The 14,544-nt window shown below is 34.6% G+C and overlaps 1 protein-coding gene, 1 non-coding gene and 1 pseudogene across 2 annotated transcripts; all 3 read left to right on the top strand.

Annotated features, from left to right (window-relative positions):
- Window positions 1–1,481: 1,481 nt before the first annotated feature.
- On the top strand, window positions 1,482–6,000 carry LOC108854111 (isoleucine--tRNA ligase, cytoplasmic-like; annotated as a pseudogene).
- A 4,189-nt stretch (window positions 6,001–10,189) lies between these two features.
- LOC130512150 (small nucleolar RNA R71) lies at window positions 10,190–10,296 on the top strand. The gene has a single exon (XR_008945711.1). It is a non-coding gene; the product is annotated as a small nucleolar RNA R71 (small nucleolar RNA).
- A 1,914-nt stretch (window positions 10,297–12,210) lies between these two features.
- On the top strand, window positions 12,211–13,799 carry LOC108854108 (transcription initiation factor IIF subunit alpha). The gene is made up of 4 exons (XM_018627617.2): window positions 12,211–12,421; window positions 12,508–12,839; window positions 13,150–13,304; window positions 13,411–13,799. Exons 1-4 carry the CDS (start codon window positions 12,260–12,262, stop codon window positions 13,527–13,529), a joined length of 768 nt encoding a protein of 255 aa, XP_018483119.1. The 5' UTR covers window positions 12,211–12,259; the 3' UTR covers window positions 13,530–13,799.
- The last annotated feature ends 745 nt before the right edge of the window (window positions 13,800–14,544 follow it).

The following is a 14,544-nucleotide window of genomic DNA, read 5'->3' on the forward strand; positions in this document are numbered from 1 at the left end:
CATGGCAGTTTCTTTTAACAACTCTTACCTTAGAGTTTCGGATGAAGTGTGTTGACATAACACCAAGAGCTATCTATGTATGTTTTCCAGTGTTATCCTCCATAATAGTGTTTTTTAAAAAAAGATATGAGAAATGCATACACAAGAGTTCAGAAGAAAAAACTTCACATTCTTTGATGACAGTGTGTTGGCATAACACGAGGAGCTAACGCATTCACTCTTGTGTCCGGTGCCATCTCAGCAACAAGTGCCTTTACAGAAATAAAGTGGACATGTTAGTCAGAAATGTTACAACCATCGTTATGAGTGAAAAAGGAGAACGATTATATCTTAGTCTAGACAATCATGACACCTTGATTAGTCAGAGAAGAGCTGTTTTCCAAGAGAAACTAGTGATCTACTAATGCTCCCTAGATCGTCCATGTGCAAGCTCCGGTTCAAGTTTTGTGAGAAAGCAAGGCCTATACTGAATAGGGGGAACTATTGAATTAATGCATGAAATTAGGGGTGAGCATTCGGGTATTCATTCGGGTTCTGTTCGGATCTATCCGCGTTTCGGGTTCTCGGGGTTAAAGATTTCAGCCCCATTCGGATATTTCTAAATTTCGGTTCAGGTTCGGTTCGGATCCTTGCGGATTCGGTTCGGGTTCGGATAACCCATTTAAATTATTTTAAAAATTTTAAAATTCATTATATACTTTAAACTTCACAAAATCTTTAAACAAAATAATATATTACATATAAATTTGAATAACATGTGTCAAAATACCAAGATTTAACATATAAATTGATTTAATTTGAATATTTGGAATGAGAATCAATATATATTTTAAATATTATTAGTATTTTGAGTATACTTTAACTATTTATACATGTACTTTTGACTATTTGTATATATTTTGGACAATTTAAAAGTATTATATATATTTTGGATGCCTTTTAATATACATTAAATCTAAAATTAATTAATATATATAGATATATTAATATATTTCAGATACATTCGGGTACATATATTTTTAAAAAAGTAATATCTTATATAAGTTTTCAGATATTAAGTAATATCTACTTATATAAGATATTATTTTTTTTCCAATTATTTCAACCTTTTTGTTGTATTTTTAAAATAGAAACTCTATAATTTATTTGATTAGATGGGTGACATATATTTTTGATAAGTATTTAATTGTAAAACTTGTTTGATGTCAATATTTTGACTCTAACATTTTATTTATATAAAAAAATAATTCAATATAAAAGCTTATATAAATTATAATGAATATAATTTTTATTTACGGAATTGTTTTATAGTATCTAAAGATGAAATAATAGTTATACTAATTTTTGGATTTTTTTTTTGAATAAACTATCACAGTGTTTTAATCAATTATTTGATTTATCAAATATTTTTTTTCAAATAGATTAATAAAAGTTGTCAAAAAATGGGATCTACTTAATAAATATAACACATGAATGAACGCTCTGACTTGTCTCTAGTTTCTCTCACTAGAGCTTTGGACTCTCCTTCAAGTTTATTTGTTTCACAAATCCATCTCTCCTTTTCAAGCTCTCTGATTCAGTATCTAAAAACCCCAATCCATCTTCTCAATCTAAGTTAAAGCTCTGTTTCAATCATGTCTTCGGAAATGGATCAAGCTATGTTAGCCTTGTCTTAAAGATGATGATGACCCCAGATTTACCTCAATTCTATGCGACAGAACCCAATGCATGCAGCCTCCTTTCGCCACCGGCCTCCCTCACTCGGTACCAGACCATGACGGGGCACCAGGGAATCCCGGTTGAGATGGGGATCGATAGGTACAACGAGGAGTGTTGTGTCTCTCTTTGTGGATGAGTGGGAGAAGGTTGTTACGAGGAGTGGTCGTTGGATTGATTTCGAGAAGGATTACAAGACGATGGATGTGGCGTTTATGGAGAGTGTTTGCTCAGCTTTTTGATAAGAGTCCTATCTACAGAGGCTTCAAGGTTATGCCTTTTAGTACTGGTCTCAAGATAGCTACAAGGTCGTTTCGGATCCTGATGCTATGGTGACGTTCCCGGTTATCGGCGATGGAGATAACGCTGCTTTCGTGGCGTGGACTCTTCCTTGTAATCTCGCCTTGTGTGTTAATCCCGAGTTTGTTTATCTCAAGGTTCGTAACAGGAACAGTGGTTGCTGAGTCACGCCTCTCAGCCCTTCCCAGTTTTGCTAATGCTTCTTCTGCTGATACCAAGAAAGCTAAAGGTGGTGCTGATTGTTATCAAGTGTTGGGGAGAAATTAGAAGGACCTTCCCTGGTTGGGAAGAAGTACGAGCCTCTGTTTGACTACTTTAGTGACTTCTCAAGCGTGGCCTTTCGAGTTGTGGCAGATGATTATGTCACTGATAAAAGTGGTACTGGTATTGTCCACTGTGCTTCTGCCTTTGGTGAAGACGATTACCGTGTTTGTCTTGAGAACAACATCGTTGAAGAGGTTACTCTTATTTTTTACTACATTCTACTCTTCTGAACTCTCTTTATGTCTCATTAATGGTAAATGTTCTGTTTGCAGGGTGAGGGTCTAGTTGTGGCTGTTGATGAGGATGGGTTTTTTACAGAGAGGATTACCCATTTCTTTGGCCGCTATGTCAAAGATGCAGACAAGGACATTATTCAAGCCGTGAAGGTGAGTATATTAATGTGGACCATCGGATTATTATTTTTTAACCCGCTTCTTATTGTTTAAATAAATTTGTTCATTGTTATCGCAGGCCAAAGGAAGACTAGTTAAAACTGGGAGAGTTACTCATGAATATCCATTTTGCCCTCGATCACACACTCCTATCATATATTGAGCCCCTTCCCTCTTGGTATGCTTCTTGCTTGCTTACTATGAACTTAAGCTAAGGTCTTTGGTTTGTTGCATTGAGTTTGCTTAAGAGATGCTGTCTCTTTCTTTCTGCTATGTTTTCATTTCCATATTGTATTTATTTCAATAAGTAGTGAACATCAGATCTTTATGGTTGGTTGAATATTCTATGAAGCTTGTTGTTTGATTCTTATGTGTGGTTAGGATGCTGAAGTTTGTATGTGTTTGACCTGTCAGGCTTATGCGGGTGGATGAGCAGTTGAAGGAACAGATGTTAGAAAGCACCGAACAGACCCACTGGGTACCCAATCATGTGAAGGTCAGTGGAAGAAGGATCAATACTCTATAATATTCATTACAAGTTTAGCAGTTTTAGAGTTAATGAAGTATTCTGATACCTTCTTCTTGGTTTGACCTGCCCAACTCAGGATAAACGCTTTCACAATTGGCTTGAAAACGCAAGGGATTGGTGCATTAGCCGAAGTAGATTTTGGGGCACGCCTCTACCTATATGGATCAGTGATGATCGTGAGGAAGTTGTTGTCATGGATTCTGTTGAGAAGCTTGAAAAGCTCTCTGGTGTCAAGGTCTCTTCTTTTGTTTTGTTTTGTTGTTTGTCTATCTTTCTCCTGCAACTAATTGTCTCCTGGTGCTCATTTTTGTCTTTCTGATGAAGCAGGTCTTTGATCTACATCGTCACCATATTGATCAAATTACAATCCCATCTAGTCGTGGGCCTGAGTTTGGTGTGCTCCGTCGTGTAGAAGACGTAAGATGGATCCCACACTTATCTTATAATCCTTGGTTATCTCACACTTATGCTTATTATTATTATTACCTTTTTTTCAGGTTTTTGATTGTTGGTTTGAGAGTGGGTCAATGCCTTATGCGTACATCCATTATCCTTTTGAAAACAAGGAGCTTTTTGAGAAGAACTTCCCTGGTGATTTTGTGGCTGAAGGGCTTGATCAGACTCGTGGATGGTATGTTAAAACTTGCATATGTAAAATTAATCACCTTATTTTCAGGTGCTCCTAACTTCTTGTAAAGTGATGAGCCCTTTTACACCTTTCTTCACTGAGACGTTATACCAGAATCTGCGGAAAGCATGTGAAGGTTCCGAGGAAAGCATCCATTACTGCAGTTTTCCGGAAGCGGAAGAAACGGTGATACTGAAGTCCATATCTCTGTATCCAAAGGATAACATATGAATTGTCTGACATTTTTTCTTATTTTGAAATTAACCAGAGAGTGGAGAAGAGGATTGAGCAAAGTGTTGCAAGGATGATGACAGTCATTGATCTTGCTCGGAACATTCGTGAGCGTCACAAGCTACCCTTGAAAACTCCTCTAATGTGAGCGTTCAACTTCATCACTATTCTGCTTTTGCTTGGTTGGCCTATACTGAACAAAAAAAGTAACGCATGCTTATCCTTGTTGAATCAGGGAAATCACTGTAGTTCATCCAGATGCAGAATTCTTGGATGACATAACTGGAAAACTAAGAGAGGTCTGTCGTGTATCTTCTTGAAGTTCTTTTAAATTTATTATGCATATATAAAATATCTACAAGTAATTTCTGAGGTTGTTAATGTAGTCAGCATAGCGTTCCATTTTGATTTTCATTTTTGCAGTATGTCTTGGAAGAGCTTAATGTAAGATCTCTAGTGGCATGCAATGATACTATGAAGTATGCGTCTCTAAAAGCAGAACCAGATTTCAGGTTTGGTCAAGTTTTTCTTCTTTTTGCTTCTAACGTTTTGTGCTCAATTTTAGAAAGCAATTTTGATTTATTCGTATTGCTCTATATATAGTGTATTGGGAAAACGGCTTGGGAAGTCAATGGGGCTTGTTGGAAAAGAAGTGAAAGAAATGTCTCAGCAAGATATCTTAAGATTCGAGGAGGCCGGTGAAGTGACTATTGCTGGACACACGCTGGAGCTAACAGATATCAAGGTATCTGATCTCATCCTCCATGCTTTTCTCTTGTGGAAGGGATGGAATGAATGAAGAACATGCTGTAAATAGCTAAACGCCGACACTTTTTTGTTTCATGTGCTGTTCAGATTGTCAAGGTTTTCAAACGTCCGGATGGTTTAAAAGATACAGAGATTGATGCAAACGGAGATGGTACGGGATTACCTTGTCTATTGTCTATTTTTTGGTTTAAATCTTTAATCTGATTACGGGTGTTCGGTCTACTGTTAATGATATAACATTTGCTTTCCTTAATGATGCAGGTGACGTTTCGGTGCTTTTGAATCTACGACCAGATGATTCGTTGTATGAAGCAGGTGTTGCTCGTGAGGTAAATAGATAATAATTCCATAATATGCCTAAAGATATCGTAGGAAAAATACATTTTTCTCTTATAAGAATGTTGTTATATAATCGATCGATGCGTTCCCTTTTATTTTTCTGTTACTGTATCTAATCAATTTTCCGATGCTGTGCTTATGAGCTCTTCTTCCCTTGTTTGTTATATATATAGATTGTCAATAGGATCCAGAATCTAAGGAAGAAGGCAGGTCTGGAACCAAAAGACTTTGTGGAAGTGTACATTGAATCATTGGACAAGGATGAATCTGCGTTGCAACAAGTTCTTAGCTCTCAGGTAACTGTGTTTGTTTGTTTCAGTTTCCAACTTGTCAAGTGCATTGCATCTTGTCGTTCATTTGTGTTACCAGAAAAAAAATCTTATCGTTCATCTTTTTGTGTGGGTAGGAACAATACATTAAGGATACAATTGGTTCATCTTTGCTTTCGTCTACGTTGATGCCAACTCACGCAGTAAGTCATCTCATCATAATCATCAACACTCCTTGCAAGCCTGCGTTAATAAGTCAGAAACGTAATGAAATGATCTGTGTCTGTTATTTTTTTTCCAGGTGATATTATCTGACGAGAGTTTCCAAAACGTTTCAAAGCTGTCGTTTAAGATTAGGTTTGCCAATTGCTCGTCCGTCTTTGAAGTTCAACGAAGACGAGTAATGAATGTTTTTCGACTGTCCAACAAAACTAATCTGTGTTGGAAAATATTCTCCATATTTTTTCCTTTTGCAACAAAAAAAAAGATATTCCAGAAACTTTTGACATGATTTTCTTTGAGTTAGATGCCAAATGTAGCAATACAAGTGAGATAAAAAAAATACTGTACAAGCACTTCTATGGTCAGAACGGTAAAGACATTGTTTGGAAGAAGTCTTTTCATAAAAATGTATGAGCTTAATTTTGAATTAAGTTATAATACTTTAGATTAGTACAATAATTATTTGAAATTTAATATGCATGATATTTATTTATTAAATTTATATATTTTATGAAATAACATATGTTCATATATTACTTATAAAAATAAAATAGAAAAACCAGTTTGGTTAAAACATTTCGTAGTGGATGATTGGTTAGCATTTAATTTGATTCTTTAGCTTTATTTGTTTTTAAAGCAACATATCTAATCAATTATGATGTAGCTTTAATTTTGAAACTAGATTTTGATCCGCCCTTAAAAAGGGCGGATATATTTTTGTTGGAAATTTTATTTTACGTAATGAAATTTATGATTTTTGATAAATTATATATTTTATTTTTTTATGAAATTTATCTTTTATTTATTTATATGACTTATTTTTGTTATTTTAAATATGACTAAATTTTTGAGACTCTAAATAATTCTAACCCGTAATATGATTTTATTTATTTAAACCTGAAGTTAAACTTATTTTACACTGATTTTTTTTAATTTTAAATAAAATATTTTATATGTTCAACACTCTTTGTATTGAAAAATTCATTTGTGCGTTTCAAAACATTTTCTATAGTTTTATAAATTTAGTTTATGTGATTTAGTTTTTATTAAATGAAACTATTTTTTAAGGAATTGAGATAACTCAGACCTAAAAAAATATGGAGTCGTACATGCCTCGATATACAAAATCATTTATTGGTTTAAAATATGGAGTATTGTACATGCATCAGTAAATATTAATTATATATTTATTGTGTAGAAAATGTGTACCGAATAATTCTTCTTTGGGGCATCAATTAGTAATAATGTCATTTACACTGGTTAACGGTTAACGTGGATGAGATTATGTTTGGTATTATCCTACAGGAACCCAATTAATAATTACGACAATCAGTATATAAACCAAGATCCACTTATTTGGTAAATCAGCCGAAATACTTGGTTATTAAATAAGATAGATATTTTTTTTTTTAAAAAGAGTTTATGATAGATATTGACTGAGTTATTATTAAAGAAATATATGACAACATATTGTTAATCTAAATTTAATGTAAGACTAAAGTATTAGTAGTTTAATGAAATAGTGTAACAAATTTGTATAAGTAGATTTAAAAAAAGTTTTTCTTTTAATAGTCTATATTTAAAATTTAAAGTACAAAAATTATTTGATATTTTTTAACTATGATGGGTTGAGTAAATATAAACGAGGTATTAGTAGTCAAAGAAATAAATATTATAGGCCGATATTAATTCACTGGATTAAATAATGTATAATGTACAATAAACCCATTATGTGTTGCTTAGAGCATTTCTAACCTCAATCTATATTTTACTGTAAAATGGAATAGAAAATAGAGTAATGACCAAACAAAAAAACAATTACTCTATATATGGAGTAATCATTTTTTTCTTTGGTCATTACTCTATTTCCCACTCCATTTTGCAGTAAAATATGGAGTGTGGTTGGAGATGCTCTTAACTACATAATACTCGGGTATTAAACTGAGAGAGTATTGCACATGAATCAAAAACCATCGACCCATCCTTTAACAAATTGAGATAGTGGATCCCGCATGTTTCATATAATTCTGTTGAAGTGCATTACTATAGTAATGATTTATTATAACTATATGTAAGACCATTAACTAAATTACCATTATGCCATTAATGAGGGTACAATAACCTTTTATAAGTAGGTTTATTCAGAATGATCATCTTTTAATAGTATAGATTTAAAGTTACAGCAAAAAAGAAAGAAAATTTCCTATTTCCATTTATTTGAGTCCAAAGTGCTACATCCCTATTATTTAGGTTGGAAAAGTTTTAAAAGGAAAATAGATTTTGACCCGCCCTTAAAAAGAGTGGGTATATTTTTTTGTCAAAAAGATTATTTTATGTAATGAAAATTATAATTTTTAATAAATTATATATTTTGATTTTAAAGGCCAGATATTTTTTGTTGAAAAAAAAATTTTATGTAATGAAAATTATGATTTTTAATAAATTATATATTAATTTTTTAATCAGATTTATCTTAAACTTATTTATATGACTTATTTTATTATTTTAAATAAGACTAAATATTTGAAAACTCTAAATAATTCTAACCAATATTATAATTTTATTTATTTAACTTATCGTTTTTAAGCACGAATCAAAAAAATTGGTATATTATCATCGACATAATTTAACCATATTCAAAGTTGGTTGGTTACTCACCGGTTTGGTTAAGTAGCCAGTTCAGTATATCTCAGAAAAGTTCGTCCTTGAATATGATAGATATCATATTTTGTTCGGAAAAGCGTATAGTAGGACATCATTATTTCATAGTTCGTGAAAATCTTTATGATAACCGATTTAAATCATACATGTAGTCTATGGTTTGAATAGTAGTAATTGACTTTTTTAATAAAGTCCTACAAACCTATCAAACGGTTATGTTAGTCCGGTAGTGAATGATTAAATTATGTCGTTAGTTTTAGTTGCAGGTCCAAGAACTAATTTACCAAAATACCATTAATGAGAGGTTTAACTTTCTTTTAAAAACCAGTGGCAAAATAAGTAATATTCCAGGATAATATGAGGGTAATAATTAGCAGTGATCTTGTTTTAATAATATTGATAAAAACATTCGTACTTATTAGATAAATTTAAAAACAGAAATATCACTTAACAAAAAAGAAAAAAAGAAAAAATAATACATCAAAGAAAGAAAACCCAAACAAAAAGTCGGTAGAGAACTTGCGGCTAATATAATTCATATGTTTTCTGAAAAAGAATTGAATATAACTTTACAATATTACTCATATGTTTTCTGCTATATTCACAATATTTATACTTATATTTTTATGTTTTATTCAAATATGGCCTATATATGGCTATATTTCTCTTGTAATCATAAATATTTGAGCTGCCTTAATTTATAAAATAAATAAGATCTCAAATGCTTGGCATGAGTAAATAAATAAGATCTCAAACCACTTCTATCGATATAAGTTGAGTAGAGCAATCGGCTCCTACATTTTAAAAAAAAAAACTAAAGAACAAATGAAAAAACCATGTCTGAAACCCTCTGAACAAAAACAAGATATAAAACTACATATAAAATATATCATGATATTCAATAAAAATTTCAAAAGTTGGAGACTTTTCTTTCTTCTGTAAACAATCAAATCTATTTTTATTTTTGCTGTATAATTACACCCAGACTCATGCGATCAATTGTTATTGACAATAACAGTTAGTCTTTGTTAATCTATTTTTATTTTTGCTGTATAATTACACCCAAACTTCGAAATCTCTTTCTTGAAGTTTTTTATGCTTCACGACTTGTCAAAAATCATCATCAATAATAGCATTCACGTGGTGTTTCAACTTATCATCTCCAGTCTCGCTGGGCAAAGCTTCTTGCCTCCTTATGGCTTCTCCTCTCTGAACTACTTGCATCTCTAGCTTCTTCACATGAGTGTTTAAACTCTCTATCCTTGTGTTCAGGCTGTTGTAGACATAATCTATCTACCTATTGAAGTCTACTGTCAGCTTCTGATGTTCCTCTAAAACTTGATAAAGCGTGGCTTCGATTTTGCTTTTCTGGGTGGGCTGTGGTGGATTCTGGTAGGATGAATTTCCATAGTTAATGTTGTGGCTCTAGTTGCTGCTGTATGGTTTCTGGTTCTGTGAATTATGGAAGTTGATTTTTTGTCGATAGAAGTTCATGTTTTTTCTTTAGTTTCCAGATCTCTGAAATCCAGTGCCACCAATGTAATTCACATCTTTCTCTACTGCTTCTTGTTCATCTTCATCTACAGTTTTTGTATCCCCCACTAAGCAAACCTGCTTCTTGACAAGATTGTGAACACTGTCCAATTTTGCTCTTACTTCATCTATATGCTCCTTCCTTAGCATGGCTGCAGATTTCTTTCTCTCAAAATCAGTGTTTTTGATGTTGTTGTTGGATGTGAAGTTCTCGATGAGTCTCAATGCTTCCTTCGGGTTCCTGGTATTGAATTTTCCTTCGCTAGCTGTATCCAGAGCCATCTGATACTGCGATGCGATCCTTCTGAAGAATGTACTGATCAACCGAACTTCATTAAACCCATGATGTGAACAATCTCGCTAGAATGCTTTGAATTTGATCCAAGCATCTCTGAATGATTCTCCAGGTTTCTGTGTGAATGTAGCAATTTTGCTCCTCAATCTTCAGCGCGTGACCCATCAAAAAAGTGGCTTAAGAATTTATTCTTAGTGTCAGCCCAAGATGTAAGCGATCCTGGTAGTAACTTCTTAAGCCAATGTAAAGATTCTCTTGCAAGTGAGTACTTAAAGAGCTTACAGAATAGGTAGTCTTCAGGGACTCCATTGACTTTGATAGCGGTCACAAGATCCTTGAACCTCTCCAGATGATCCATAGGATGCTCGCTGGTTGTTCCATAGTAGGGAATCTGACCAACAAGTGTGTAATGTTGTGGCTTCAATTCGAAATCCACCCTCTGGATAGTTGGAGGGTGAATAGTTGATATGTTAGCGTAGTATTGATCTGGACGGTGGTAGTGTGCCAATGATCTGGTTCGAATAGCTTCATCTACAGGCTCAACAGCTCTTGTAGCATTAATGTCGGGGACATGAATATAGTACCCTGATTATTTATCCTTTGACCTGCTGCATTACGCACATGACCCTCCTCGTCATGTTGGTTTCTTTTCTCATCACGTACAAGTATCAGTGTCGCAACCATGTATCGCGGCTCAGTATCGATCGACGTTCGAGGTGAAGTATCGATCGATGTCGGGTGGTATGTGTCGGTCGACGGAAGAGTAGCTTTGGTCGATGGGGTTGAGCGAGTATGGGTCGATGGAGACGATGTCTCGGTCGACTGTGGTTGACGAGTGTCGATCGACGAGCTAGTGTTGTTGTCGGTCGATGCGGAGCATCTCTCTTTGCGGATTAAACGTTCCAAACTTACAAGATCTTGTGAGAATAGTAGCTCTTTTTCCCCGTTGGTTCTGGTACTGGTGTGTAACACCTGAAAAGACAAGAAAACAATTTATGTCAGAAAGAGGTTTAAAAGAAGTAACATAAACTTAAGATTAAATCTATTAGCGATCAAAGCTCCCTGGCAACAACGCCAAATTTGATATCACTCAAATTATCCTAAGGAGTGACTTTACTCTCTCAAATAAAAGGTTAAGTTGTAGTACTTAGGGACCAAATCTACATGGAGTTAGGAAACTAATGAATCTAGTCTGGCTATTTAAGCTAGGTTGATAATGGGTTTTAAGTATAATTCCAGAGATGAGCAAGGTAGTTGCTCGAGTAACAATAGTTGGTTTTAGACAATAATATAAAAGTTGTTAAATCAGAGTTTCTATTTAGATAATCAGGATTATAATCCTATATATGTCTAACAAGTTGCATGCATGATATTATAGAATTCAACACTATTTAACAAGATGATAGGCTTTCACGTTTTCAGCTTGTCTATTGATAGATCTAGTGATACTCACGGCAGTAGGGCGGATCACTAGAAAGTGTCGATCGATTATTCAATAGAATATCGATCGATACACCTTTCACACCGTTGATCGATTATTCAATGGAATATTAATTGACGTGATTCTATCAAGCTTTATTGCGCGAATTGAATGGGTTCACTAGGCTGCTTAGATCAGCTCTCGCCTTACTCTTATGTTTATAGTTTGATAAGGACAGTTTCAGGGTGAGTTGTATATTTGTATTTTTGTTGGGATTGTTTAAGTTATATTTATATTCTAAAATAAATAAATAAAAAAATAAATGTGAAAAATTGTACTTTTAGATGTATAACTAGTTGGACAAAATTTTATTTTAATTTCAAGAGAATCAAAAATTGTTATAATATAAATTTAATAGATATAACTTCAAAAAATTTGGGCTTTTGAGTAAAGTTTTAAGCCTTTTAACAAAATGCTTGGTGACCAAGTTCTACAAAACTTGGTGACCAAGTTCTACAAAAATAAACTTGGTGACCAAGTTGGATATCTATTTAATTATGTTTTTAATTAAAAAAGAAAAACAGAAAATAAATAAAAAAAAGAGAAAGCGAAGAAACTCGCTGCTATAAATAATTTGGTCTACAATTCTCAGAGTCTGCCACTAAACAAAGAAAATAAACTACAAATTTGCGATGGAACTTAAAAGCAAATGTGAAGTATGTGGTTTCGAGAAGAAGAAGCTCTTCCAGAATGTATGCAAGCATCTCACCTTGTGCTTGGATTGCGGTCGTACCATGGCTTTGAACAAGGCCACGTGTACAGTTTGTGAAGTTCTATACACTAAGCTGATCCGGGTGTGTTTCTTTATAGAGTCTTTGGTCTTTATAGATTTTTTTTTATTTTTAAATCTTGTTTAGTAATGGATAATACTTTTTTGCAGGAGATGAACGTCCGTCCTGCAAGGGAAGATGAGCCGAAGGAGATGATTCTTACCTCATACCCACGTGGCGCTCCAGAGGCTGGGGTCAAACTTTTTTGGAAAAAAGATTTGACATGTAAGGGAAAGGCAGTCTGCTCAGGTGGCGGAATGGGAGCGTGTGAAGGTGAGGGAGTGGGACCGTGTGAAGGTGGCGGAAAAGGAAAGGAAGTATGTACTCTCGAAAACGAATCCGGTGATGTGCGCTTCGACGGTAGTTTAAAAAGGCCAGAATCAACTTACTATGCTCTAATCGCCGAGAAAGGGGAGTTTGTGGCCGTTCCGGTGACCTATTGGTATGTACTTTTCTGATTATGCTAATCTTTGGGAATTGGTGATTACCTTAAACCGATTCTAACCGTTTTTACGTTCAAAACCAAGTCACGTCAGACAAAATTGATTATGGTAGTGGTCGTCGTGTCATGTTCTTCCATCTGCTTTGTTTAAAACAAACTTTTTCACCGTAAAACAAACTAGTTCACCGAGTTTTTTTTTCCTGTAATGATTTTCTTTAAAACCGACTCGAACCAGATTTAAAAAGAAATTAATTATGGTAGTGGTCGTCGTGTCGTCTGCGTCATGTTTCTCGATTATTTTTACTTATAGGTACGAGATGACTAAAGTCGTCGCAGTCCCAGAGGAAAGGCAACTCACACTCGAACAGGCCGAGGAGAGGATGGAAGCACGTCGCAGGGCTCAAGAAAGAACTGAAAAAAGGATGCTTAAGCTTATCGGGGAATCTTCCAAGAGCAATGAGGAAGGTCCAAACAGTAGATTCTTTCTCTTATCTTTTGTCTATATAAAATTTTAACAGCTTTGTGTATGTGGTCTGAGGTTGACTCCTTTTTATGTTTTTTCTTTTCTTAGGTTCTGATGAAAACAAGTCCACTGATGAAGAATCTCTAGATATGGAAGCTGAGAAGAGCACTGATGAAGAAACCGGTGATGGTGAAGAAGGTGGTACTACGCCAAATCCCTATATGTGAAGGAAATTGGTGAGCTAGGAAGGATGGCAAATAATTAAATAGTAAATAAGAAACGGTAGAAGATTTTGGGAAGAGAGATAAAATCTCTTTCTTGTTTCTCTGTTCTAAGAGTTTTAAAACCATTTTCGGAGTATCTAGTGTTCCTTTACTAAACTCAAAAAAGTCTTATGATATTGCTTGTTTAAGTGTTCTGGAATTGAATCGAACCTTGTTTAACGTCTGTTTGCTTGTTTAATATTTTGCTTGTTTAAAGAGTGTTCCTAAATTAAATCGGATCTAGTTTAATGTTTGTTTGCTTGTTTAAGTGTTCCTAAAACTAAACCGAACCTAGTTTAATGTCGTCTTCTTATTTAACGATTCTAAAAAAACACAAATCGTTAGCCTAAAAGGAAAAGCACACTACATTTCGGTAAGCCCAATAAAGAAAACTATTAAACGATGCATTGTTTAGTTTGGTTCAAGAATATAGGAAAGAAGAAAAACCTTATCCTCTCGAGAAAAAGTAAGAAGAGAGCGGTCCCTGTCTATTTGCCGACGATCTCCCTCCGTGGTGGGCCGTGCTCCTCACCGCCGCTACGTGAGGGAGGCTCTTCTCCGATACTTTCTCAGGCAATTCGTACCTGCCTCCTGGGTTGTCTCGTAACATTGGTTTGGGTCAGTTTTTCTGTCTCAGATCTACAACAAGAGATTCGCTTGCCAAAGGTGGAGGTGTTTCATTGTTTCGTAGGAGTTGGAATCTTGCGTCGTCAAGTTCTCAGGGTCTTGGAGTCTTTTTGTGGTTTTGAATCCATGTTTGTTCGTGTCCTTTAAATCTCCGACGATTGGGTGAGTCTCTCTACACTTGAGGTGGTAGCCGGTGCTTACTCGTTTTGATTCTCTTGGCTCCCTTTGTGTTTTCTGCTTGTCTGAGTTCATGGCTTTGAGGAGTGCTTCCAGTTCCTTTGCTTAGTTTCAGATGAAGTGTTGGTTCGGTTCAGTGATGTGTCTGGCGCCATATGTCATCGTTTCTGCAGAG

Source organism: Raphanus sativus, chromosome 4 (assembly GCF_000801105.2).
Source record: "Raphanus sativus cultivar WK10039 chromosome 4, ASM80110v3, whole genome shotgun sequence".
NCBI lineage: Eukaryota > Viridiplantae > Streptophyta > Magnoliopsida > Brassicales > Brassicaceae > Raphanus > Raphanus sativus.